Source organism: Cyanistes caeruleus, chromosome 12 (assembly GCF_971803275.1).
Source record: "Cyanistes caeruleus chromosome 12, bCyaCae1.hap1.1, whole genome shotgun sequence".
Lineage (NCBI taxonomy): Eukaryota > Metazoa > Chordata > Aves > Passeriformes > Paridae > Cyanistes > Cyanistes caeruleus.
The window spans coordinates 19,721,151-19,749,128 of NC_141712.1; the positions used below are offsets into that span (position 1 = coordinate 19,721,151).

A 27,978-nucleotide genomic window follows, 5' to 3' on the forward strand; every position below is an offset into this window, starting at 1 on the left:
TTTATTAAGTTCTATTTACAGTATTTTCTTATAGGATCCAGTGGTGTAATCACCTATTGCTCAAATATATCACTCATATTGTATAATCACCTCAAACTAGGATTATTTCTTCAAATAAATAATAGATTTATTAGTATTGGTAATAATTAGTGTATTATTAGCTGCCACAAGGGGTATAGATGTGTCCTGTTGGAACCTCCATGGGATTATGGAATGCCCTTCACAGCCTTCTCAACTCAGCTTTGAACATGAACTTTATTTTTACACAGATGAAAAATAAAACCTTGCAAGTATCAGACCAAGAAAATCCCAACTCCTGGAACTGTTCACATCATCCCACAAAAATACATCCAAGCCAAAGCTTTTGCTGGGACACCCCGTGTGTGTGGTGGTGTCCTCTGGGACAGGGCAGGCTGGGGACAGCACTGGGACACCCAGGGGTGAAGGATTGTGGCCAGCAGAGATCCGAGGATGTGATTGATCCCCTGGGATGAGGCAGGGGGTGGCTGGGATGGAAACTCAAGGCAGGTTCTTGCTCATCTCCCCTCCCCACAGCAGGGCCAGAGGTGCCAGCGAGGAGAGAGGAGTTTGACCTGGGGCTGGTGATGGCTGAGCACAAAACCCCTGGGATGTCACCCACTGGAACTGTCCAATGTTGATTTTAAATTGGTTGGGAGCAGAATCCCCAAAATAAACCCAGAGGGGAACCCTGCCCCTCACATCAGCACAGCCCCAAACCAGATCCAGATCCTAAAGGTTTTCAGTGAGAAGAGCAGCGTTGGCTCCCAAAATCATCCCAGGGAACAAGAAAACACAGCCTGGCCTCCCCAGCTCCAGCATCTCCTCTTGTCCTCTCCTTGTTCCTTGAGAGGAGAGACCATCCCCACCTGGCTCCAACCTCCTCTCAGGTGGGTGCAGAGAGCGAGAAATTCTCTAAATATCATCCCAGCTCTCCAGAAACTTCCCCCCAGGCTGCCAGAGCAGGCAGGGAGCCCCTGGTTTGCATCCTGGAGCTGCACAGAGCCTGATGAACCAGCTCTCCCCAAGCCTGCACCTCAATATCAGCCAGCCAGCAAATCTTTAAGTTCTTCTCCAACCCAAATCACTCTGGGATTCCTTTGCCAGCTGCATCAGTGGGATTTTCCCACGTTTCATCCCCAAACGAGGGGAGGACGGGAAGATCCAGCCCCAAAGCAGAGCCTGAGCCCAGTGAGAGGCGCAGCCCCGCATTGCAGATCCTGCAGGGCCAGCCCCAAATTCCCTGAAAGCTGCTGTCAACCCTCCCAGCAGGGCTCTAAATCCACCCGGACTTCTCGGCTCCAGCTGCCTGAACAAGCTGGCAACAGCGGAAAGCGAGGCAAAGCCTCTCCTACTCGGGAAAAAAAAAGATTGGGAGAAGTGTCCATAAATCCTGCGGCAGTTACTGGTGGAGAGGACTCCCCTCCTCCTGCTCCACACTCTGCAGCACAAATTACAGCCCCAACTTCGCTGTTGTTCAGCGATGAACATCTGAAAAGGCTGTGACAGATGAGAGGAGGGATGATTTAACAGCCATAAATCCAGCCAGCTTAGAGGTGTTTTTACAACCAAACCCATCTTGAATCCCCTCTGTTATGAATACTTATCACTCCCAGACACCGCAACAATGGGAAGATTTTTAACAGCTTTAATAGAGAAGCGATAAAAGCCCCGGAGCCGGGCGAGCAGCCGTCCTTTGATCCCTCCCGAGGGAAGGGAGAGGGGCTGGAGCTGCTCAGGAAGGAGCAGAGCCCGAGCAGCCACTGGGCTGAGCCCGGCTTTAATGGGTGGGTGGAATCCCCCCAGAGCCGGATCAGCTTTCCTAAAGCTGGAACCAGCAGCCGGCAGGGAAAGGGGCCAGGCTGTGCCTGGGACATCCCGTACCTGCTCCAGGGGCTCCTCCCGCAGCTCCCACAGCACATATCCCACCTGCAGGGGCTTACAGCAGAGCTGCTTCCAGATGCACCAGTGCAGCTGAGTCCTGGGTGTGCTGACACCGCCTTTTAACCCGCTCGTGGCTGCATTGGCTCAGTGACAGCCACACCACGAGCGGGACAGGGAAGCTGCTCCTTGGCACTTCCAGGAGCTCAGGAGATCTCCTAGATCCGGGGTAACTGCTCATGGATCTCACTCCCTCCCAGGCTGGGATTAAGCAGCTCCAGATCTCATTCCCACTTCCCAAACTGTCCCTGCAGCCTCCCAAAACCATTCTAAGCACCCAGGCAGCAAAACCAGGAGCAGGGAGGTGCTGCTGCAAAGGGCACCTGGAGGCAGGTGAATACCTCAGGAATAAACCCCTCCTTCCTTATACACACAAACTTATCAGCACAGCCAGGTGATAAGGAATTCACCAGCTGGAGGGAACAAAATTGATCTCAGGCTCCTTGTTTTCCATAGCTGAGCAGCCCACATCCGGGGAAAGCACCAGGGAAAACATCCAAGCTTTGGGATGGGTTTCCCTCCTGCAGTGGGGGGTGATTAAATAAAAACAAGGAGCAGGGAAAGCTCCTTCCCAAGAGAAATGTGGCTACCAAGAGAGATGTTGGGCTACCAAGAGAGAAACCAGCCCTGCAGAATGAGGAACAGGCTCAGCTTGGCCACACAGAGACCTGAGGGGACGTGGACTCTGAATCCTGGCTGGAATATGACATTCCCAGCCTGTTAACCTAAGGGAACATCTCTTTTTTTAATAAGATAATACCGAGTAATTGATTTTTAAATACACTGAAATCAAATGTCCCGAGGCCAGAGCAGGATCCCAGCTCTGCTGTCAGCTCAGAGGCCACTGGCAGAGATGGAAAGCACGAGGGAAAAGAAAATAAAAATGAAATCTCCTTCATGTGCCTCTCTGGCTCCAGGGCAAATGAGAACATCTCTGTAAAAGGTGCAACAATTTTTCTCTATTAAAAAATAGATTATCAAAAGGGAGATGCTGGTGGAAACACCAGGGACCGCTGAGATCGAGCAGGCAGCGTGGAGAAAATCCATCTGCTTAAAACACACAACAATTGAGCAAAAAAAAAATCATTTTAAAGATAATTTATTCCAATCTCTCTCTCTCTCACACCCCATCCTTCACACAGTCCCGGTTGAGGAGGGTTTATGGCTATTTTTTATTAGATTTTAATTGTTTTTATAGAAAAATACACATGCAAATAATATATATACTTCAGCGCTGAACTTTTCATGTTGGAAAAAATAACAATAATAATAATAATAATAAAGAAATGAAGGAGGATTTGGGAAAGACCTGAGTGGAGACAGAGGCAGGGAAGGCCATGGGGATGGGATGCTCCAGGATGCTGAGCTGCTCGTGGTCCAGCACATTTTATCCAGCAGGAAGATGTTTATTGGGATGAGGGACCAACATCAGCCCCTCACCCCAGCAAAAATCCTTCTCCAGTAACTCTGCCCAGATTTGGAAATGGCCAAGGAAAAATTGGTGCTGAATTTGTCCTTCCTATAAGACCCAGCATGGATCCCATCCCCAGCAGCAAGGGAAGCCCAGCTTAGGTAAAAGCATCGTTTTGATGCTTGGAAATGACAGCAGAAGCCAAGAGCTACATGGAAAAAATATCCTTTTATGCTATTTCCTATAGGACACAGCTGGCAGCACAGGGAAAATGGATTGATTGAAACCTGGACTTGAGTTTCAGGATGATGCTTTTGGGGTGAGACTGTTGGGCCCTTGGCTGTGCAGGGCTGGGGGTTTCTGCCCCTGTGGGCTGCTCCTTGTAGAGGGGAGCAGCGATGTCCCCGTGTCCCCAGTGATGTTCCCACATCCCCAGCGATGTCCCCGTGTCCCCAGTGATATCCCCACGTCCCCAGCCTCTCTGCAAGCACCGTGCCAAGGTCCAAGGGATAAAACAGATCTGCTGCATGGTGGGAGCTGCCACCCCTGGAGCAGAACAGGAGATGTCCTTCAGCCAGGGCTATTTCAGGTTTGATGGATGAGCAGCTGGAGCGAAGAGCTGGCGAAGGAGAGGGCAGAGAGGAGCAGCCTGGGGAAGGAGGACAATTAATCTGCTGCCACAGGACGCCAGGAGGCTTTGGGAAATGTCACAATCCAGCAGCATCCTGACACGGACAGGGCAGCAGGGAGAGGGATGAGGCTCTTTGTCATCTCCTCCCAAGCCAAGCAGAGCTCCTCTGCCTCCACTCCCGCCCAAGGCCATGGCTTTTTTCCTACTGATCCCGGCTGAAGCTATGGAGCAAACTGTTGTCTCTTTGCCCAGAGGTACAAACCCACACAGGCAGCACAGCAAAGCTTTCCCAAGGGAAGGGAGGCCAGCGAGGGCTTTGCCAGCCCCACCCTGCCCGTGTCCCCAGCCAGTGGTGACACCTGGAGACACCACAGAACCTGAGTGGTGGCTGGGTGCAGCCCCAGCTCCTGGCTGTGGTCCCTGCCATCCCCTCCTGCACCCCTGGTGCAGCTCCAGCATCAGCGAGGGGATGCCAGCGGGGAAAGGCAGCCTTGGATACCTCTGGATTTACCACCAGAGACCTCACCAGCGTTTCATGGGGGGCCACAGCACCTGGAGGCTGAAAAGCCACGCTCCTCCTGGTTTTCCCTTGTGTTTTGTTTTGCTTTTTAACCAACAAAATTCACTTCTTTGACTGGCTACTCCAAAAATCGAGGCGGGAGGGTGTGGCAAGGGTGGGGGCTGTTTGGCTCCTATGTCTACAGGCTGCTCTGGGGCAGCTCTAGAGTTTGGTGGACGATCATGCAGGTTTTATTGCAGCTCGTGTGTGTGGTTTGGTTTGTAGGTAGCCCAGCTTCAGTCTCAGGTAGCCCCGGAGGTGGGATCCTCTCCCCTCCCCACCTGTCCGGCCGCCGTCTCTGCCGCCGCGTGCTGGCCAGGCGGCTACTCCGTGGCCATCTGCTCGATGTGGTCACTGAGCAGCTTGTATTGCTCTGGGAACGAGAGAGAAAAGGGCTCAGGGAGGCTGCTGAACCATCCCACCCACGCTCCATCCCTCCAGAATGCCAGAAAGGGGCTGCACATCCCCCGGGCTCTCCCCTACCTTCGTCCAAGTTGCCGATGGTCGCCTGCTTCTTCAGGAAGTCACTGCAGAGCTTCTTGCTGAGGCCAAACGCCAGCATGTTGTGGATGAAGGTGCTGAGGGAGGACAGAGGTGCTCAGGGTGAGAGAATGGCCAGGCTGCCCCTGCTTCCCCCCCCAGTCCTCTCCCTCTCTGCAGCCCCTTGTCCCAGGCACAGAGCTCAGCTCAGTCCCTTTGGATATTCAACAGAAGGGGCAGGAACAGGTCCCAGGGAGAAGCATCGAAACCCTCTGTACCAAAAGGGATGTCCCAGTGGGGGAACACCTGGGAGCTGTCCCCAGGGGGGTGGTCCCCGTGCCCTGCTCACCCCAGCTGCCCGAAGGTGATGTTCTCGTTGAAGCGCAGGCTGTCGTCGCGCTCCTCCTGCGTCATGTGGCACCACTTCTCCCTGCAAGGAACGAGCCAGTCTGGCACCACTCTGTCACCACTGTCACCTCAGGACCCCCTGTCCGCCTCCTCCCACCCTGGGCCACCTTGCTGGAGGACAGGAAGGCAGGAGAGCCCCTGGGTGTGGCGCTGGCTGTTGGAGGAGCTCACAAGGATCCATCTGCAGAGCTCTTGCCCTGGAGCAAAGCAAGAGATGCCCCAGGAAAAACCTCATTCAACCTTGGCTTTGCCTGGAAAGGCCTGGATTAAGAGCTAAAAATAGCATCGATCCCTCCAGCACGGATCTCACCTTCAGTGCCACCGTGGGCATGAGGAGGAAGCAGGGGATGGCCATTCCAGCAGGGCTCTGCTGACTCCCCCCAGCCTGGGAGGGGGACAGGGGGACACCAGGAGCCTGTCCCTCATCTGCAGCAAGGCTCCAGCTCCCCAGATCCCGACCCCAAACATACCTCCCCCTCCCCATGGACCAAAATCCCAGCGGTGCCCTGAGGATGCCCCGGCTCCACTCCGGCTCCCTGCAACTGCAGCATCACCTTAAGGGATGGAGGGGTTTAAGCTCTGGGTGTTTGCTGGAGGCAGTGGCTGAGTCCCCACCCCAGGAATAAAGCCTGTGCCACAGGGGTGTCACCTGGGGTGGTGGCAGCAGGGCTCAGTGCATGCATGCCAGGGAAACTACAGCTCCACAGTGAAGCCAGCCCCTTCCCGAGAACCAGGTGAGCTTACAGCCAAGGATAAGAGGAGGAAAAGCGAGGAAAAACAGGGACAGGCAGAAGAAAAATGGAGGAGAAGGAAGAGGAGAACACCAGGAGAAGAACAGAGACAGCTCACCAGAATAGCAAGCAGGAGGGGGGAGCTCTGCCAGGTGGAAACGGGGATAGAGGAGGTTTCACCCTAAATTCAGTGAGGTTGGCTCAGCCTCAGTGGGGCTGGAACTGGAGAAGGATGGGTGCTGAGCCAGGCTGGTCCCACAGAGGGAACCAGCCTGACCCCACAGAATCAGCCTGACCCCACAGAACCAGCCTGACCCCACACAGGGAACCAGCCTGACCCCACAGAATCAGCCTGACCCCACAGAATCAGCCTGACCCCACAGAATCAGCTTGACTCCACAGAATCAGCCTGACCCCACACAGGGAACCAGCCTGACCCCACACAGGGAACCAGCCTGACCCCACACAGGGAACCAACCTGACCCCACAGAACCAGCCTGACCCCACACAGGGAACCAGCCTGACCCCACACAGGAAACCAGCCTGACCCCACAGAATCAGCCTCACCCCACACAGGGAACCAGCCTGACCCCACAGAACCAGCCCCCACTCAACCACCCCAAGCCCAATGTGCAAAGCTGCTGAGCTGAGCCTCCAGCCACCAGCTCACTGTTTATATGGCTCTGGAAATGTACACAATATGTTTCAGGGGATATTTTTTTTAAAGAAAAGAAGGTGTAATTTCTCTCAGATAAAGCTTAGGATAGCAAATAAAGCCCACAGCCAAATGTAGAGGCTGAAAGGAGAGGGGAAGAATTGAATTAAGGGGCTTTGAAATCTGGAAGCAAAACTTCACAGACCCCACTGGCTCACTTACAGAAGAAGCATGTTTGTAACTCCTTTTTTCCTGCCTTTTTATGTTTTGGAGGGAGGAAGAAGGGAGAAAAAACATTATCAAAGTGCCCCAAAAAAAACATTTGGCCATGTTTCTGGCTTATTACTGAAGAGTAACATGCCTGGGAAGGGAAAAAACCCACATGTGGCTCCACTCAAAGCCTTTGATCTTCACACTGGCCCAGCAGGACAGGCACAGGGGTGAGGAACCCCCTGGGCTATGGGGTCGTATTTTGAGGTGTCCAGGGAAGCCTTGCTGTGCCTGGAAGTGCTGAGAACTCTGCATCAATTCCTTTCTCTTCCAGCAGCAGCAGCAGCAGCGTTTCCCCTCACAGCAAACCCCAGCAGTGATACCTACACCATCCCTTAGCCAGGACATCCCTCAGCCACACAGAAAATTCACTGCCAGACTTCCAAAAATCCTCATCCCCTTGCTAATGCCATCACCTGGAGGGATTTGCTCCCAGATCCCACACCCCAAGAGAGCAGTGGCTGTTCCCCTGCCCCGATGCCATCCGTGGCCCCAAGGACATGCTCTCAATTGTGACATGCAGCCCCACATTTGCAATTTTAATTTTGTTAAGGGATGGCAGCAGCAAAGTGCATTAGAGATGGAAAAGGGCCAGCTTTTCCAGCTGGCAAAGGATCCCCAGCACCTCTAAGTGGCAGCAGAAGCCGGGAGCAAGCAGGAAGGACAGGAGAGGGGGATGCTTCCTACACAAAGAGACTCAGTTCGTGTCCAAAACCTGCCCAGAGGGATGTTCCCAGCAAAACATCACAGCTTGAAACCATTCAGGCTCCTTTTTAAAAACCACATGAAAGAGGAGCCAATCTAAACACCTCAGGCCCTTTGGGAGGATGATGCTCATGCTCAAACCTCCTGCAGTTGAAAGGAGAAAGGGCCTTGCAGAGCCCCCCAGAACACATCCCCCCCTCCCCAGGGCAGGATCTGGACCTGAAGTGAGCATCAGCCTGTGGACACTAAGGAAGGACAGGGACAGACACACCTCTTCTCCTCTTCCTCCCCAGTGTTCCCTCTGGAGCGGCGGCAGAAACGGGGCCGACAAAAGTGGTGCGAGAAAAGATCATGCAAGACAGAGGGATGGAGGGGAACGGAGAGAAGAAGAGATGGAAGAAGGTTGTTAGAGGCATAGAGAGAGAGGAAAGAGAGAGAAAAAGAGGAGTTTAGTTCTGATTCCTTCCCCACCCTCCCTTGCCCTCCCCACCCAGAGGAGGAAAAACCTCCCCAGGTCTCGCTGCAGCCCCGGGAGGACAAAGCCTGGCCACCCCAGAGATGTCCTGGTCACCCCATCACAGAGGTGGCCTCAACCCCATCCCCACGGACCTTCTGGACATCTGCCATGGCCAGGGACCAACCTGGAGTTCCAAACCCAGCCCCCACCAAGCACGTCCTCCCTGCGGGGATTTCAGTCCTCAGCCCAGCACGGAGCATCCCAGCTCACTGTAAGGATTCTGCATCCTCTGCTGAGGACTCGGGGGCCACCACCACCTCCCAACCCCCCCGAGATGCTCAGGATACTCCAGGCTGCAGCTCCCAAAGCTCCTTTGTTAGTCAGGCTTGTTCCTGCAGCCCAGGCAGGCTCAGCCATCAGATTAATTGGGAAAGGCACTCGGAGCAGGGAGCAGCTGCCAGTGGCGTCTGTCCTTGTGAGGCATTTGCTGCTGCTAATTTGGGGCTTAATCAAAGCAAATGCAGTTATGGTTACATTGCTGCTCAATAGGCTCTTCCCGTGCTTGCTTGGGAGGAAAAAAGGATAGCAAGAAATGGGGAAAACAGGGATTGATCCGTGAGCCGAGCCTGGCACAGCATCCCGGGGTGTGAGCCAGGGCTGCTGCGGCTCAGCTGGGGATTTGGGGGGGACACAGAGCGGGGCTGGCTGCTCTAAAGGGCTGTCAGCACTCCCAAAAGGAGTGGCTCGAATGCTCTCAGCTCCCCGAGAGCCCAGAGCCTCAGGGCACTGCACAGAGGGCAGAGGGGCCGGCTGGGAGTGGGAAACTGCTGTCAGGACAGGAGGGATGGCTGGAGCCCTCACACAGCTCCGGGGTGCAGCAAGAGATGGGCACAAGCTTGGCCAGTGTCTCAATCACTTCTGCACCCCCTGACACGAGCAGCCCCTTCTCTGACAGGTTTAGCACCGTTTTCGGGGCTGGCAGTGCCACCATCCCCAGCTTCTCTCCTTGCTGGCTGCAGGTTGTCCCTCCTGGGGACAAGCTGGGACATCCCCTCCATCCACCACACCTCCCAGACCTGCTGGCACACTCAGCACCAGCAGCCTGAGCCCTGGCTGGGATTTCTGGGCACATCTCTAGGGCTTGGTTCCTCCAAAAATGCTGCACAACAAGCAAGAAAAGCTTCCTGCTCTCCCAAACCCCGTCCAGGCTGCAGATCTCACCAGCCCACCCCACTGCCCAGTGCTCCCAGCAGGTTTCCAGTCAGGGATGGAAAGCAGAGCGTTTCCCCAGGGCTGGACAAGCTCAGGGCTGTTGGGAGGAGCATCCTGGGGGGGCTGGAGGGGACACAGAGCCTCCTGTTCCTGCAGGGACGTGTCCTACCTGGTGGTGGGGGACCTCTTCCTGCGCTCGCAGTGCACGGCGTCGAAGAAGGCGGCGTTCCAGAACCGGAGGTTGTGCCTGCAGGGAGGGAGGGAAATGCTGGAAATGGCTAATTGGGATTTTATAATTAGGAACCAAAGGTTGCCCAGTGAAGCTGTGGCTGCCCCTGGATCCCTGGAAGTGTCCAAGGCCAGGTTGGACAGGGCTTGGAGCAGCCTGGGACAGCAGAAGGTCCATGACAGGGGTGGAATGGGATGAACTTTAAGGTCCCTTCCAACCCAAACCATTCCAGAATTCCACAATCTGTCCCCGAGTCCTCCCAAGGGTCAGGATGGGCCAAACAAACCTGGCAGATTTCTGGACCAGCCCTTTGGTGGCTGCAAACACACTCTCAGTAGCACAAGGGACGTGCCAAAGTTGAGGCCAGCTCTGTTAGGGACACTCGTGAACCCCTGGGGACATGTGGCCAGCAGGACAAACCCCTCCCCAGGCAGGAGCCAGCTCTCCCCAGGGCTTTACCAGATCGGCTGCTGCTTGAGGTGCATGTACAGGTAGATCTTCTCCCCCTTCTTCTCCTCCTCTGGGCTCTGCAGGGACACTGTGGGGACACACAGTCACACGCTGTGACTCCCACCCTCCCACCCACCTGTGGATTTTGTGTCCCCTCCCGGTTTGGTGGCTGAGCAGCCAAGATGGTTTGCAAGCCAAACACATCCTCTACACATCCACAGCAATGGGAAGAGGAGCTCTGAGAGCCCTTGGAGGGCAGGGATGTCCCAGGAGGATCCTGGAGGGACTGGACCACCGGTTTGGGAGCACACACAGGTACTGGGGGAGACTGGTGCACCACCAAAGCTCAGAGGCTGTGCGTGCCCTTGTGACACTGAGGACAAGATCCTCGCAGGACAAGAGTTGTGACTGGAATTTCAAACCCGGCCCTGAGGAATTCCAGCATTTCCAGCCCTGTCTCCTTCCCCAGAGATGCCTTGGCCATGCCCATTTCACCAACGCTGGCTGCACTCACCCGTCTTCTTCAGCTTCTCCTTCGGTTTGTCTTCACCTTCGCTGTGGCACAGGAAATCAATGTCAGCTCCACAAACCCTGTTCCCACCACAGCCCATGGCTCCCCTGGCAAAGGGAACCTCATTTGAAAGCCCCTCTGATCCCATGGCACCATCCCCAGGGCCAGAAAGGTGACAAAGAGACAGTGACGTCCCTCCCCTCGGACCCAGCACAGAGATGATGCGGAAGATCACGACCTTGAAACCCCATAACTCCGTGGCTGTGTCGGTTTTGAGACAAATTAGGAGGAATTAGGACAATTAGGACAAGGGAAACAGGACTTCCATGAGGTGACAGTGACTAAAGCGTGGCACCAGGTCAGAGATGACCTCTCACGGCCATGGCAGCCCCATGGTGGCCCTACAGCCCTGGCTTGCTCAGGGGATGGGTGCCTGCCCACCCGAGGGACTGGCACCCACTCGCTCTTTTTGCTGGCAGGACCCTTCAGTTTGGTCTCCAGGCCCCCAAAGAAGCCCTTGACGTTCTCTGTCTTGGCCGAGGTGTTTTTCAGCAGCCTCTCTGCGATGTCCTTCTTCTCGGCCAGCCAGGTGTTCGCTGACTTCAGGTACGAGTCGATGCTGCCCGTGGGCTTCTCCTTGGCTTCCAAGGGCAGGGCGTGAGGTTTCCCTGGGGAAAATGTGCCAGGAGCTCAGTGGGCCCACGGCCCTGAGTGCTGCCAGCTGCTGGGGACCTGAATCCGGCTCCACCATGCACCACCAGGAGGTGGAAACACCTGAGATCCCATCCCGATTCCTGCAGGTTTTGATTTTTATCCTCCCCACCCCCATTTTGGATAGAAAGTCCAGCCCCCCGTGGAGGAGCGGCCACAGCACCAAACAATAAACCAAAAACAATAAACCAAGGTGCTTCTAGGGGCGTTCACATCCCACCCCCAGGGGCTGGGATCATCTGGGGGTCGTCACATACGAATATTCCTGGCTGGAAGCATGGACAAAGCAGCACCACCACCCCAGCGAGGAGTTCTGCCAGGTTTGCGTGGATTTTGGGGTCTCTTCCACCTGGGTCACCCCTCCCAACACCTCTCCCATGCATGGAACACATTTCAAAGCAGCCCCCAGCACCAGCAGAGCCTCCACAGGGCTGCAGGTTCCCTTACCTATGTAGTAATAGGTGAAACACATGGTCATGAGGTTCTTGGCAGGGCTGAAATCGTCCATCTGGTGACACCTGGTGCAGAGTGGGGACTCAGTGAGGACACCCCGTGATGGGAACCCAACACAGCTCTGCCCTCAGGGCCTTTTGGGGGTCAGCACAAAGCCCCAGAGTGCCCCCAGGACTTACTCAAAGAGCACGAGGGCGAAGGACTGCATCAGGCGGTAGAAGGTCTGCTCCGAGACGCACTTGGAGTTGCAGCGCTGCAGGGACAGAGCCCAGGGCTCAGCACAGCCTGGAACAGCCTCAGCCCCCCAGGACCACCCACCATGGGCAGGGGAAAAAGAGCACTCATGGCTGGGTCTCCCCCTCAGAGGCAGCGTTGTGCCTGTCTGGGTTTTTTTGTGGTTTTTTTTCAGAGAACAGGATGTGTCTGAGTGCTGGTGGGGTTTAATTTTAAATAAAATGACTGAATTCTCTCCCACGTTGCACCCAGGGTGTATTTAACTGCTCAAAATGCATTTATTCACTCCTATATACTCTGCTGTGGTTCCTCACTTTCCTTGAGCTCCTGCCTTCCAAAATTAGTTCTTTGGGATATAAATAAATCCCCCTGGCCTGAGGCTGTTCCAAGGCCCATGCAGGATCCCTGCTGCCTCCCCACCACTCCCCTTACCTGGGCGCTCACATATCTGGCAAACCACTCCCTGCCCTTCCCGTTCTCGCTGCTGCAGAGCTCCCCAAACCTGGCCTTCTCCTCTTGGTCCAAATCCTCTCTGAAACGGGGAAAAATTAAAAAAATCATCATTAAAGCCAAGGATGTGACCTGCACCCCCCAGCATCCCTCTTGGCACCAGCCTCCTGGTGCTGGAGGAAGGCAGAGGAAGAGGAAGAGAGGAGCATCCGTTTTGTCATCCCTCGCCTCGCGCTGCTCTTTTCTTCCTCCCTGACAGGAGGGAAACCAAAGGCAGTGGGAGAAGGGAAGAGCCAAGGACAGTGCGAGCAGAAACCGAGCTCCAGAGACAGGCACGGAGCCCCAGAGCAAAAACAAGCCCTGTTGCTGCTCCTCACGCTCCATTTGCTCCATCCAGCCCGACACGGAGCCGCGGAGTTACGGAGACCAGGGGGCCAGGGGCACAGCCCGGGGCTGCCACGGCGTCCCTGGGCACGTGTGAGCCACTGGCATTTCCGCGAGCATCAGTGGGGAGAGGAGATGGGCACAGTGAGCCCCTGGCATGGGAATGGGGAGAGAGAAGAAAGGGAAGCCGGGGGTGGAAGATGAGCTGGGATGTGGCCAGGAAAGGCAAAAGCCACATTCCCTTCAGCACCGACACCGTGGAAGGGAAGGACCCAAACTGCTGTTCCCAGAGCGGGAAAGCAGCCAGATCCAACCCCATCCCGTGGGGTGTCCCTGGCACTGCCAGCCCTGCTCACTCACCCCCCCGTGAAGATCTTCTCCACGTAACCCCGCATGAATTCCCGGCGCTCGGCCATGGCCTCGTCCTGTGCCGACTCCGTGCTCTGGCTGGAGGAGAAGGACTCGTTGGAGGAGGAGCGGCGGTAGCCACGCCAGTGCCGGGGAGAGTCCCCCATGTCATTCTCGCTGTCGGCAGACTCGGTGGCATCGCTCTCCTCCGCGTCCCCTGCGTCCCCCAGGTGGCCGCTGTCACCGGGAGCGGCGGGAGGAGCGGGCTCAGGGGGGTCATGGGAGGGCGTTTCGCTGTCAAAGTCAATGAGGTTCCCCACGGGCACATCCACAGGGGCCTCCATGGCTCTCCCGGGGGTGTGGCGGTGTTGGGGACACTCGCTCCTCGTGCCTTTGGCCCTCACTGGGGCGTGGAGGCCATGGCTGGCAGGATGCTGGCTAAGGCAGGCAGGACCTCCCGGGGGGACACAGGCTACCACAGGACATCTGAAAGGCACAAGGAGGACAAAAGTGAGGGCAGGACCCCAAGGAACCACCACCATGGACCTTGGGCAAGGCCCAACCATGTCCCCAGGATGTCCCTCAGCAGGGGAGGGACAGACAGAGCTGGCTCCTCTCCAGCAGCCACCTGAATCTGCAATCCCATGGGAATGCTCACGTGCTTTCGGCACCGCTCGGGAGGGTTTTCCATCCTTTAGCCCAGAAAAGGGACAGGGGGAGCCTCAGCTCCATATTGTCACATTTGGGATGTGACATCTCGTGGCCTGATGGGCAAAACTGGGCTGGCAGGAGCCAGCAGCTGGCAGGACACTCCAGGGCAGCCCTGATCCTTCTGTCCCTGCCCTCTCTCCGCTCACGGCTCTGTCTGACCCCGTTTGGGATCATCTCCGGGGTGGAGCATCCTGGAGTTTAACACACATCGATTTAGCTGGGAACAGCAGAAACTGGAATGGGATGAGGAGCTCTGAACTGCAATTAAGGGGTTTTGGCATCCCCAGATTGCAAAGGTCCTGCAGAGGAGGTCCAGAGACATCAGGGATGGAGATGGACTGGGATGCTCTGGCACATGCCCATCCTGGACAGCACTGCAGCAAGAGGCAAAGAAAGGGCCACCCTGAAGCTGTCCCTGTGCCAGGGGGTCACTGATGTTCTCAGTGAGGCTGTTTCTGCCCCAGGAGGTGGCAAATTACAGTGTTGGAAACCCAGCACACACTGCAGCATCCGGGAACAGGGCGGGACAGGAGCAGAGCCAGCAGTACAGGTGACAGTGACAGTGACAAACCCAGGGCAGCACAACAGCAGCACTGACACAGCCCTGCTGTCCCCCAGGGAACCCATCCCAGGACACAGGAAACCACCCCCAGAGCAAAAATCCCCCAAAGGAGCGATGTCCAGTTCATCAGACAAACAGGAGTTCAAACTGAAACCCCATCTGACGTGTTTCACCAAGCACAGTGGGAAAACAACCCCTGGGCTGCAGGAGCAGCCACTCTTCCAGCAGCATCCCCCTCCTCCTGTCCTCCAGGGAGCCTTTGGGGCACAGGACAGCAAGAGAAACACAACTCCTTGAGTGGCGGGGGAAAGCCTCTGTCCCCCAGCAACAGCAGGGACAGAAAAGTCACCTCAGGTGGCAGAACTCATGCAGCCACCTCTGCTGGCAGCCTGCTGTCCCAGCCTCCCTCACAGCCCCCCCAGGAGCTGCAGGGGCACTGCTGAGCTCCAGGAGCTGTGGAGAGTTTGGCTCCTGGGAGAGGAGCAGCCCAAGGCTGCGGCACAGCAGGGACTGGCAGTGTTCCCATGGGGATCCAGCCAGCTGCAGCCTGGCTCCTTGTCCCTGGCAGTGTGAGCCATCCCAAACCATCCCTCCCTCCCTCCATCCATCCATCCATCCATCCATCCATCCATCCATCCATCATCCAACCATCCATCCATCATCCATCCATCCATCCATCCATCCATCCATCCATCATCCATCCATCCATCCATCCATCCATCATCCATCCATCATCCATCCATCCATCCATCCATCATCCATCCATCCATCCATCCATCCACCCCCTCTGCCCCCAGCAGCTGTAAAATGCCTTTTCGCACTGATGGAGAGAAGGTTCCAGGGAGACCTGGAACTTTCCAGGGGCTCCAGGAGAGCTGGAGAGGGACTTTGGATAAAGGCATGAAGTGACAGGACACAGGGAATGGCTTCCACTGCCAGAGGACAGGGCTGGATGGGGTATTGGGAGGGAATTCTTCCCCATGAGGGTGGTGAGGCCCTGGCACAGATGCCCATGACCCTCTGGGAGAGAGGATTTGGGGTTCAGCCCAGGAGCCCCAGGGCTCACAGAGGGATGGAAAAGATTCAGTCCCTCACTGACCAGCTCATGGTAAAGCCCTGTCCTTGAGTGAAGGCCACCGAAGGTGTTCTGAGGAGTTGGCACCTCCAAAGGGGTTGGGTTCTCAGCACAGAGCCCAGGAGAGCTTCAACATCAAAAGCAGCTGCAAAACCAGCCCTGTCCCCACTCCACAACCTGCTCATTGCTCTGGCAGAACAAATCCAGGGAAGGAATGGCCAAAATATCAAACCAGAACCTCAGGTCCCATAATTGGCACCATCTACTCACGGACATCAGCACAGCTGCATATCCCACCACTGCCCAGGGGGGTCCCGTTCCTGGCTGGGTCAAGTTTGAGAGTGAATGAGGGTTCTGGAATAAAAATGGACTTTTAGGCTGTTTGGGAGCCTTGACAGAACATCGTGAGCTTCAGCATCACCCTGAAACTCAGCGGTTCCTGGGCTGACTTTGACCATGAAGCTCAACCAGGCAGGTGGAGACACCAGCCCAGGAATATCATCCATGGATGCGCTGAAGCCATGCATGGGAACATCACAGGAAATCCATGGTGCCCTGAGACTTTGGAAAATGCCTCTTTTTACTAAAAGGAAACTCTGGGGTAGATGTGAATGATTCACCTAAAGCTGCATATGTTTGCAAGCAGCTTTCATCCATGACCTGCCCTTGAATCCAGCATTCCTGGCTGGACCTCCCAGCATCCCTAATCCTGCACAGTTTCCCCTCGGGGCTTTTTCCAGGTGTGTTGGGTGCCGAGGTCAGGTTTGCTGCGGGGCCTCAGCAATTCAAACCTGGGAATCCAATCCCAGTCTGCAATGGAAATCCCAGTGGGAAGCAGGATTTGTCCCACCTGTGTCCCAGCTCTCCAACCACAGAGCCCCAGTGCTCCTGTCCCCAGAGCTGGGTGGCAAACTGAGGTAATTCCTGTTGTCATCTCGGGTGTGGGTGACATCCCACATGACGGCAGCGCTCACACCCACACTCACTGCATCCCTCACGGAGCCGCTGCTCCAGCCTGGAGCTGTCAGGGATGACTAAAAACTGTAATTAAAGCAAAGAAACTTCTGGCTGTCTCCTCGCAGCCTCAGACACGGAGTGCAGGAGCCCTGAGAGCCCCTGGGAACCTTTGGCTCCGGGAGAGGGGGAAAGCCACAATCGATGTTCTTGCAGGACTCGGCAGCCCAGAGGGGACAACTCTGCTCCTTTGGACACAGCCACGAGCTCTGCAGAGAGCTCTGGCACCGCTCCCGTGCCAAGGGCTGCGGGTGCCGAGGGCTGCCTGCATCCTGCGGGGGCGAGGGATGCTCGCCTGGGCAGCGCCCGGGCCCGGCCAGGGCAGGGTTTGTGCCCTGTGCTGCAGCACCGGAGCTTTCAGCACATCCCACCTCTCTCTCGCAGCTGTGCCAGGGGACGGGCCCTGGGCAGCCTGCGGGGAAGGGTCAGAGGCAGCCCCGGCGCGGGGGACGCGCACAGGGAGGGACACGCTGGGAGGGACCGGCGAGGTGCTCAGTGCTGGCATTTCTCCACGCTGCGGCCTTCCGTGGAAATCCTCCCTCCAAACCGGGGGTTTGCAGTGCCCCGACACGGGAATGGCAGCAGCTGCCGGGAGCTGGCAGTGCCCGGGGACACCGAGCAGCCACCCCACCTGCACCGCATCCACGGCCCGGGCACCGAGCCAGCCCGGCCCGGCTCTGCAAGGGCACCCCGGGCACGGCTGAGCGCCTGCCAAGGAAAACTCGGCGTGCCGTGAGGGAACAGCGTGTTTCCTCCCGGGGAACTGGTCAGTCTTGTTCCCCCGTGTCCCTCCCCCGGCAGCAGGCTGCGGAGCCATCGGGTCCCCAGAGGCGCCCGAAATGCAGAGGTACCGCGCTTCCCCCCCGTCCCAAGCGCCCCACTGAATTCAAGCGCACAAACCTCCTTGTTTAAACACACCCCGGCGCTTTGGAGAGCAGAAATTCCTCCTCGCCCGTCCCCGCCGCAGATGCGCTCCGCTGCCGGTGCCGGGACACGCTCCCGGCTTTATCAGGGAGGCTCAAGCTGTGCCCTGGCCAAGGCGCAGCCGTGCTGCAGCACTGCCCACAGCTCTGCAACTTCGGGAAACAATTCCCTGCGTGCCAGGGGGACACCTGGGAGCGCTGCTCGGCTGGGCTGGCACGGCTGCGTGCCACAGCCAGCTCCCAGCTCACCGGGATCCCGGTCCCTGGTGAGGGAGGATTTGGGGTGTGCGATGTGTGTAGGTCTAGAGGATCTCCTCAGCATCATCTCCTCTCCCGGCCCCGCTGCTGGGATCCTCCCCCTCCCCAAGCCCGGTTTTAGCTCACACGGGGCACTGCCAAATCCATCCCCCAGCCCTTAAAGCGGAGCCATTTCCAGGGAATCTGAAGCCCGGCGAGCTCCCGGCTTGCCCCGCTTCCCAGAGAGCCTTTTCCTTTCCCCCCCGCTGCCATCAGACACCAGATGGCAGCTCCCCATTCGCCTGGACTCGCGAGGAGAATTAAATGTCCCTTGAATAGACCTGAGCTGCGTAAGCCGGGCTTTTGTGGCGAGCAGCGGTTTCTCCTTTCACACTTGCCAGCGGCACAGCTCCCACCGCCCCCCTCCCTCCGCCAGGCCCCATCCCAGGGACCCCCAGAATGGGGGAATGGGGCTACTCCTTCCGCAATTCCCATTTTTACCCGGCAAAAATTCCTCCCGGGGGCCATACCAGGCTGTATTTTGGAAAAAAGCACCCGCGGGGGGGTTCCCTGCCCCCCACCACCCTCAGCCCCCCATTCCCGAGGGAAATGCTGCTTGCAGCCCCTGCGGGCTGATGGAGCCTGGGGACCCCCCACCCTTCCCGGGGAGCAGGGGTGCATCCCCCTGGATGCTCCGAGCTCAGAGACAGCTGGAAAATAGCGGAGGTGTCACCTCCCGGCGTGAGAGGACGGATTAAAGCCCAGGCCTGTCCCCAGGAGCGCCATCCTCATCCTCCCTCCTCACCGCCTCCCTCGGCTTTTACCTGCAGCCGGGAGCCTCGCGGCAGGTCCGGCAGCCCGGGGGTGGCCGGGGAGAGAGCGATGGAGGCCGGGGAGCTCCCTCCGTGCCTCGGTCCCTCCCTCCGTGCGGAGCTCCGGAGCATCGCGGGCCCCAGGCGCGGCTGCGCGCACAGCGCCGGCTCCCGGGAACGGGAAAAAGCGGAAAAAAAGCTCCTTGTGGCAGCCGGCCACGCTTTGCACGGCTCCCCAGAGCCTCTCCTGCCCAGCAGAGCCAGCCTCGGCAGGGATTCCCTCACCCCATCCTAAACAGCCTCCCGTGAGCCCCGGCAGAGGGGGTGTTAACCGGGAAATATCCAAAATATCGACCTAAGTGATGCGGGGTCCCCATCAAAAGGGGGACAAGATGGTTTTAAGTCTGTGTGCATGCAGATATCCAAAATATCCAGCAAAATAAGGTGAGGTCCCCATCAAAAAAGGATTCTCCAGCCCATCCAAGCCCCCTTTGCACCCCGACATCATTTAAGCAAAATAAAGCAGGATTCACATCAAAGAGGAATTCTCCAGCCCAAATCAGCCTAAGTCCCGGCACATGCAGATTCCCAAATATTAACTAAAACAAGGTGGGGTTCCCATCAAAGGGGGATTCTCCAGCCCAAAACTCCTTGTCCAAGCCCCTCTGCACCCCGACATCTGGAATATTAAAGAAAATTAAATAGGATCCCCATCAAAGGGGGATTCTTCAGCCCTTTTCCTCACCTTGAGCTGGTTTTTAGGCCTCCCCAGCACTCAGCCCCCTGAGGATTGTGAATTATCTGCTCTGCTCTTCCCCAGGTGAGCCACTTCGGGGGGAAAAAGTGTCAGGTGAGATCAGAGGGGGGAAAGCTCCAGTGGGGAGGAGGAACTGGGTGGGAGCAGCGACAGGACAAGGGCACAGCTCAGGGAAATTGCTGCCCACTCAGAGGGCAGTGCTGGGATGTGGAGTGGAGAAAAACTCCAGATGGGGAACAGGGCAAGGCTGAGCCCCCTGGGGGGATGTTACATGGCTGGGGGGCAGTTTTGGGGTGCCCTCCACAGCCGGGGGGGTCTCTGACACAAAGAGAAGCAAAGGAGTTTGGAGAGGAGGCCACCAAGCCCTCCAGCTCTGCCCCTGCCAGCCTGTGCCAGGGCACCTCAGCCCTCCCAAAGAGGCCCTGGCACTGCCTGCACTAACCCAGAGGGCTCTCGCTGAGGATTTGAGGGAGGAACAGCCCCTGCTGGAGAGAGGGGGCTGGAAACCCCCACATCAGCACAGAATCCCGGGTCCTGCTTGTCCTCCCTGCCCCAGCATCACCCCAACCCCGAGCAGAGCCCTGTTCTGTGCCTCAGAGCATCCCCAGGGACAGGGAGGCAGGAACTGCTGACCCAGCACCCCAGGGCCTGCAGTCCTGCTCTGATCTCCCAGAAGAGCAAACACCAGTAAGAACCACATCCTCCCTCTCTGGAGATGCCAAACTGTGTGATCCCAGGGAAATAACCCTGGGGTGGGAAATGCAGCATCCCTGGCACAGCCTGCCCACACCTGAGCGCTGCTGCTCAAGGGCACCCCTGGAAAAGAGTCCAGAGCCTCAGCTGAGTGGTTTTCGGTGCTCTGGAGCCAGGCAGGACTGAGGGAGATGGGTGAGTCACTCCTGCCACAGAGCATCCTCGTCAGGAGAGCTCAAACGATGCTAATTAGTGTGAAAGTGCTCATTGTCCCCTCTGTCCCCACACGGAGGGAACAAAGTGCCTGTGACACAGTGCTTGAGCTCAGCAGAAACCCAGGAGCATCCCTAATTGACTGTGTGCCCAGGGTGATCATTATAATTAAGCCAGACTTCAGGAATTGCAAGTGACATGGAAGAAACACCTCCCAGCTCCCTGATTTTGATATGACACCACGGGGAGGGTTTTGGTGCCTCTCCCTCGCCAGTTCTCCTTGGTTGGGTTTTCTCATGGAGGTTTGGTCTTTATCTGTTTGTGTCTATCCTGCTGTGGACCCAGGGTCTGGAGCATGGGAGGTGGAAACCCTGGGAGCACACACCTTCCTGGCACCTGGAGATGTTCCAGGCCAGGATGGACAGGGCTTGGAGCAGCCTGGGGTAGTGGAAGGTGTTCCTGCCCATGGCAGGGCGTGGAACTGGATGAGCTTTAAGGTCCCTTCCGACCTAAACCTAAAATTCCATGGTTCTGTGAAGTTTTGTCCCCCCTCCACCTCAGCTCACAGTCCTGCCTGGGAATTCTTCAGCTTGACAAGGAGAGGAGATGCCCCAGGCTGCTCTCCAGGAGCTGGGAGAGCATTCCCCCCATGACTGCCATGGCTGGAAGCAGAACCATGCTTTCCCAGAACCCAGGGTCAGCTTGGCTTATTTACCCTCCAGCACCCATGGGAGACATCCAAGACTTCCCAAGCAGAAATGTCTGCACGGTGGTGCCCCCAAAAACACCCTCCTGGGACAGGGACCCCTCTCCCAGCTCCATCCCCAGCCCAGAAACACCTCCAGGCCACTCTGCTCCCTCCTTGCAGCGTTCCAGGGCTGCCCTGGCAGCGGGGCTGCAGCTGCAGAGCTGGCACAGGCAGAGCTGCCTGCGACCTGCTCGTCCCTCCCCGCGTTCCCATTCTGCACACAAAGGGGGTGGCCGTGACTGTCACACACCACCACTGCCCTATTTTCCCTTCTCCATCCCATCCAGCAGCGGAGACAGGCTGGCAGCTGCCAGGGGTGGGTGCTCAGCAGCAGGAGGGAGGTGATGCCTTAAGTTTTAGCTTTCATATTTTTCATATTTCTATATTTTATTTTTTCATATTTTAATGTTTTAATTTTTATTTTTAATATTTTCACATTTTTAATATTTCAATATTTTAATTTTTCATAGTTTCATTTTTCATTTTTTATTTTTCGTATTTCCATATTTTAACTATTTTTCATATTTTAATCTTTTTCATCTTTTTCATTTTTCATATTTCCATCTTTTCATATTTTTCATCTTTTTCATTTTTCACATTTTCCATTTTTCATATTCTGCCCTGCCCAGGTGTGTGGTTTAGAGCTTCATATTCAGTGTCAGTGAGCTCTCTTCACAGAGCAGCCAGACAAAACAATTCCTTTTCCAGCTTGGTACCAAGGACAATCGTTACAAGTTTCAGGCCCAAGAGCAGAAACAACGCTGGGCTGAAGAGAGAGAACAGGATGGGACTGCAGAACCTGGAGCCGTAATTGGACAATCAACCCCAATATGCAGATGGACCAAAACTTATAAAAATGTGAGGCCAATTGTCCATTTCATGACCATTTTTAGGTCTATCCTGGGTGCAGCCCTGGCCAGGCTCTTGTACTGCCCAAGGTGTGTCCTTTAGGGCCTTTCAATAAATCCCTGCTTTCTCCTGAGCTCTGTGCAGCCTCTGCTCCAGCTCAGCCCTCTCCAGGCACCAGAGGCACAGAGCAGGGTGGGTGCTGAGCCACCTCCTTCAACTCAGGGGAAGCAATTTTTGTGGAAGTTACTGAAGTATTGGGTAATTTTTTGCTTCACTCCCCTGAGCAGCAGGAACAGGCACAAGGGAGGAGCTGGCAGATCCAGGAAGGAGCCAGGGGTTTGGTGGCAGGAGGATCCCAGAATCACAGAACGTCCTGGGTTGGAAATGACCCACAGGGATCATCCAGTCCCCTGTGTGGCCCTGCCCAGACACCCCAACAATCCCACCCTGTGCCTGGAGTGTCCTGGGAGCTCCTGCAGCTCTGGCAGCCTCGGGGCTGTGCCCATTCCCTGGGGGGAGAACCTTGCCCTGAGATCCACCCTCAGCCTGCCCCAGCTCCGTGTCATTCTCAGGTGCTGTCCCTGGGCAGTGCCAGCGCTGCCACTGCACTTCCCACTGGGATGTCAAATCCTGCTGGGGGGAAACGAGATGACAGCTGTGGCAAAAACCCCAAAACCCAGGAGCTGTAACAGCACAGGGCCAGGCTGACCCCGTGCCCAGCTCCCCTGGGCAGGGACAGGAGCAACGAGAGGCTCCAGCATCCCCGAGCCATTCGCACAAGGATGAATTCATCCACCCCCAGCAGGAAACCACCCAAAGGATACTCACCCTGCACCATCCCACACGCTCACAGATTCAGTTCAGCCTCCCAGGACGAGGAAGATGCCGGGTTCCTGGTGCTGATCTGTGCTCCAGAGCCCTCTCCCAGCCCAGGAGCTCCTGGCTGCTCCCTCAAACCCAACACCAGCACAACGCAACCGAGTGTTGCCACACCACGGATGGTTGTGACACAGCTGCTAAAAACCTAAATAAGCCTCTCTTCCAGACTGACCCTCTGCAAATCCCTCCTAATCCAATCTTGTTTATGGCATTAAGTTGGACCCTCCCATGCTGAACGCCCCTGTTTGCTCAACACTTGGGAAAATCCTCGTCTTTTCTCCGTGCTGGTTGAAGCTCTGATGCAGAAGTCACCAGAGCTTCCCTCTCCTCGTGTGTGGAGGTGTTTGGGGACAGGGCTACACCTGCACTCCCAGCTCCACATCCCACTGGCACATCCCCACACCGCCACTCTGGCCATGGAAAACCTCCCTCAGTGACACAGCCAGGATTTCTCCTTTGCTGGGATTCACGTGCTTTAAAACACAGTTTTCTCCACCTTATCCAAACACAGAGAAAATAAACCCTGCTCTGCCCTCCAGCTTCCCCCATAAATCCCAGCTGGGATCCAGGTTAGGAAACAAACCCCAAACCACATTAGTTTGGTGTGTTAATCCCACAGAAGATGCCAGAGCCACATTCCCCACCACGGCCCGGGGTTGGGAACGCTCTGCCCTCCCTGAGGCCACCTCACAGATGGATCCCACCTCAGGAGGACACAAAGCTGTGGGTTTGCCACAGGCTGCCACAGCCACACGCCTCTGGGATTCCTGCAGGGAGGAGAAAAGCCCTGCCCGTGTGTCCTGGGGGTCCTCTCGGTTTGCAAACATCTGCCACCACACGTGTGGCACAGCAGCTCAGGCAGGCAGCAGGATGAAAGTGTTATCCTTACCCTCAGTCTCCCTGGAATCTGCAGGAAAGTCGTGCCATGGAAAAGGAAACCTGTTTTATCTTTCCTGAAAGGAAATCCAAAGCTGTTTATAAAGGGAGACACAGGCTGGCACGGGCTGGAGCAGCAGGAATGGGGCTCCTTTCCCTCTGCTTCCCTTCCAGATAAGCCTGGATCTCGTTTGGATCCATCAAACTCAGCACAGGAGCATCCACAGGGATCTGGACCCACCAAGCAAGTCCCATGGAGCTGGGGAAGAGCTCCAGAGGGATTCAATCCAGCCCTTGGAGCACGGAAAAGCACAGCAGCAGAGCTGGAGCTGGCAGGAAGGAGGTTGGTTTTCCTCCCTCCCACCCATTCCAGGAATGGGAAGGGCATGGAGCAGCCGTGGGGCTGCTGGGAGGGCAAAAGTGACAGTTCCGTGTTCTGTTGTCACCGTGTCACGGGGCTGGGGTGTGGCAGGGACCTGGCCAGCACATGGTGGCTCCTGGAGCAGCAGCAGGAGCCTCAGGATGGCAAAACAATGGGATTCACAGGGTAACACAGCCTCTGAGCACCCCACAGCTCCCCAGCAGCCTCCCCCAAACGAGCTCCAGCACAGCTCTGGTGTCCCAAGTCCCCTCTCCTGCTCCAGCTCAGTTGTCACAAGCCAGGGATGAGCACCACCTCCAATCACCTCCATTTTTCCTGGGAAGAGTGTGGTCCTCACACGGGGAGAGGAGCTGGTGGGAGCCCTGCAGCCCCCAGAGCGTTCGGACACAAGCACAGGATGAGGGCAGAGGGTGCTCAGGACACACCGGTGGCCATGGAGGAGAAGGGAAGGTCACCAGAGAAGGGAATAGAGCCCAGGAATGGGGAGGTTCAGGCACGATCAGGGCAGAGGATCAATGCCCTTTTCCTGCTTTTATTCCCAAATCCTGATGAAAACTGGATCCCTGAGCAGGCCACCCCACCCAGCCTCTCCTGAGCATCCTGCTGAGGGGTCACCTGCAATCCCTGAGGATTCGGCATCCACCATCCTGGTCAGCAGCCAGGGACAGGGACAGGGACAGGGACAGGGACAGGGACAGGGACAGGGACAGGGAGGATGAAAGAACCACTGCACTTCCAGACAGGGAATCGTTCCATCCCCAGGGAATCCCATCCCTAATTGGTTTGCACAAAGATCTTCCAAATTCATCAGCAAATAACCAAGAATAATAAGAGTGACTGAATTAACTCCAGGCATGGAAGGCAACTTCAGCTCACGGTGCTGCAGCTCCCTGGGATGGGATGGGATCCATGGGATGGGATGGGATCCATGGGATGGGATGGGATGGGATCCATGGGATGGGATGGGATGGGATGGGATGGGATGGGATGGGATGGGATGGGATCCATGGGATGGGATGGGATGGGATGGGATGGGATGGGATGGGATGGGATGGGATGGGATGGGATGGGATGGGATCCATGGGATGGGATGGGATGGGATGGGATGGGATGGGATGGGATCCATGGGATGGGATGGGATGGCATGGCATGGCATGGCATGGCATGGCATGGCATGGCATGGCATGGCATGGGTGTGGATGGCATGGGTGTGGATGGGATGGGATGGGATGGGATGGGATGGGATGGGATGGGATGGGATGGGATGGGATGGGATGGGATGTCAGTACCTCTCACCCTTAAGTGACGATTTTTTAACACACACCAAATCTACCCGAACCAAGCTCGTTTGGAGCTGGGGATGGAACAAGAGGCTTTTTGAGGTCCCTTCTAACCCAAATCATTCTGTGATTCTCTGATTTTACCTTCCCAAGCTGCTTTCCTGGCCAGGCTTTGAGCTCTCTAGAAGTGCTCTGTGTGTTGTTATTTCCCCTCCAGCCCCAGCAGTGACTCCTGGATCTCTGTTTGTGCGGAGCTGCACCACAGGCCGGGTAACAGCCCAACAAGGAATTCACAAATATCATCTTTGGGGGCAGCAATTGTCACTGCAGCCACCTGTCAGACCAAGAGCCAGGCAGGGAGGGGACAGTACAGGCCATGGATGTGTCACAGCAGTGCCACAGATGAGCCCCTGGGGGGATCAGCACTGATCCCACAATTCGGGATCTCATGGGAGCCACACTTTGGTCTCTGCCCCCCTGTCCACCACCCGAAAAAACACCAAAAATTTCCAAACTACAGCAAATTCTCCACCTTTTGCCGTTCCACAGGCCAGCTCCCGATATCCCCTCGCAGCAGCTCGGTGGGATCAGCACCCACCCACCCTCCAGCCCCAGCCTGCTCCCAGGGAACCCCAAAATTACCTTCTGGCCCTGGCTGCTCCTTGCAGAGGGGATGTCCAGCCCCGGGCAGGCACAGCCTGGCGTGGCAGCGCCGCTTCCTGCAGCATTTCCAGCTGCCCAATGATTAACCCAGGCCCCGGGTGACAGAGTGAAAGCCAAACAAGGTGAGGCAGGGATGCGCCCGCTGCTTTTCCGTGTCCCCGGGTGCCGGCGGCGGCTCCGGCAGGACCGGACGGACCTGTCGGGGCTGCTGCCCGAGCCAGCAGGGCACGGCACACTGCAGAGGTGTGGCAGAGCCCAGCAGGGCTCTCCTGCCTCCTGTCACCGCTCCTCGGGCTGTCACCCACACCCTGTGCCTGGCCAAAGGGCTCGGGACGCGTTAGTGCCGGCCGGATCATCCCGAGTCCCAAAGAGGGATCCCAAATTTATTGCACCCTCCCTGTGAGGCTGTGCCCGCCCAGGGAATGAACCCATTTGATCTGTCCTTGAGTCAGGCTGGGCCTGGAGGCTCTGAGCTGTGGCTGGGACCCTCAGATGCTGGAGGAGTAACCCCAGTAATCCCCCACCCCAAACCCAGAGCAGCTGGGGTGCCCTGAGGCAGCTGCTCCCAGTCCCACTGCAGCACAAAGCGCCTGCAAGCAGCGCAGCCTGGGGCAGAAAACGGGGAAAAAAGCAGGGAAAATGCAGCTTTCCTTCTCCCTGACATTTAATAACCTTTATTGTCCTCTGAGCAGCAGTTTCCCATTCTGAGAGCCGATCTTCCTCCAGGCTGGGAATGCTTTGGGGCCTGGCAGCCACCCCATCCCCTCACCCTGCACCAGGAACCCCAAAAGGTTCCACACCAGGAACCCCAAAAGGTTCCACACCAGGAGATGCTGTGGGATGCAGGAACTGGGGCAGCCCTGGAATCCCTGCACATCCTGCAGCTCCAGGATTCTCCCCACAGCATTCCCAGGCTGCTGGGGGAGATCTTTCAGCACTGAGGTTGTACAAAAAAAATCCCAGGGACACAGCAGAGCGTCCGAGGTGGCGGATGAGGCACTCAGCAGGCACGGGGGAGAGGCCCTGACAACTCGCAGGAGGCAAAAGGAGGAATTAATGGTGCTGCAATTCCCACTGCCTCCATCGTTAGGGAAGGAAAACGCGCCCGAGCAGCCTCACTCGAGCGCACAACGTAATTTGTTTTGGATTTAATGTCATCCTGCTTCCTGGAGATGGGCTGGAGCTGGGAAAAGCCTCTGCTTGTATCCACCATGCCCCAGGGAAGGTGGGAGCAAAGGAGGGGGTGAGAGGAGTTTTATGGAGCTGGGAAAAGCTCAGCTGAACCTGGGCTGCTGCAAGAGGCTGTGACCACCGAGCTGAGACATCACCCCCAGGAGCTGCTGGCTAAAAACCACCTCAAATCAGCTTCACATGGAACAGAAATCTCCTGTGAGGGTCTCAGCAAGGTTTCCTCCTGCCCACCAAGTGCAGCACTGCCATGCCCTGCACGGGGCAGTGCTATCCCCCCACCCAAACCAGGAGTTTGGGGGCAGGACAGCAGAGGGAGGGGGGAACCCCAGTTTTCTCTGGGGTTTAATCCTCTCTTGGAGCCCTGGGCTTTGCAAGAGGAGGTCAGGATTTTCCCCAGCCTGATGTGTTTCCTCCTCGGGGCCTCTTGTTTGTGCAGGAGGCTGGGAGCGTTTCCTCCTCCCGGAAAAGCTCCGGGTGGGCACTCACATCCCCGACTTCCCCAACCTCCAAAACACCTCAAATTCAGGAATCAGATCCTCCCCCTGAAACCTGCAGAGCTCCCCTGCACCTCCTGCTTCTGGCTTTTAATCCAAGAGCAGGGCCCTGAGCCCTGCCAGGGCTGGGAATTCCAGTCAAATCCCCAGCTGCTGCTGGAAGAGAGAAACAATCAAATACAGACCTGGGGAGGGTCCCACGGCAGCAAAATCGCTGGGTTTTTCCTGCAGGGCTGGAACGAGGAAGAGATAAACCAGGTTTGCTCCAGAGCACGGGCAAACAACTGCTTATCACCACGTTGGCAGCCTCAAGGCTATTGCAGGGTGTCAGGAAAAGTATTATTCCTCTCCTCTCCAGGGAAAGGTTCTAT

The 27,978-nt window shown here is 56.6% G+C and overlaps 1 protein-coding gene across 10 annotated transcripts; it reads right to left on the reverse strand.

Moving 5' to 3' along the window:
- Positions 1-3,042: 3,042 nt before the first annotated feature.
- Positions 3,043-27,970, reverse strand: KIAA0513 (KIAA0513 ortholog). 10 transcript variants are annotated; one of them, XM_023934491.2, is made up of 13 exons: positions 27,793-27,917; positions 13,261-13,734; positions 12,499-12,598; positions 12,012-12,085; positions 11,827-11,897; positions 11,129-11,336; positions 10,672-10,712; positions 10,167-10,245; positions 9,648-9,725; positions 8,081-8,110; positions 5,390-5,470; positions 5,044-5,138; positions 3,043-4,933 (listed from the first exon to the last, which is right to left on the reverse strand). In XM_023934491.2, the coding sequence occupies exons 2-13, from the start codon at positions 13,590-13,592 to the stop codon at positions 4,884-4,886; spliced, it is 1,239 nt and encodes a 412-aa protein (XP_023790259.2). In that variant the 5' UTR covers positions 13,593-13,734; positions 27,793-27,917; the 3' UTR covers positions 3,043-4,883. The 10 variants fall into 10 exon arrangements, with proteins under 10 accessions (XP_023790259.2, XP_086703993.1, XP_086703988.1 ...); XM_086847867.1 differs by lacking the exons at positions 8,081-8,110; positions 27,793-27,917 and adding exons at positions 23,611-23,674; positions 23,839-23,984; XM_086847862.1 differs by lacking the exon at positions 27,793-27,917 and adding an exon at positions 23,611-23,674.
- Between the last annotated feature and the right edge of the window lie 8 nt (positions 27,971-27,978).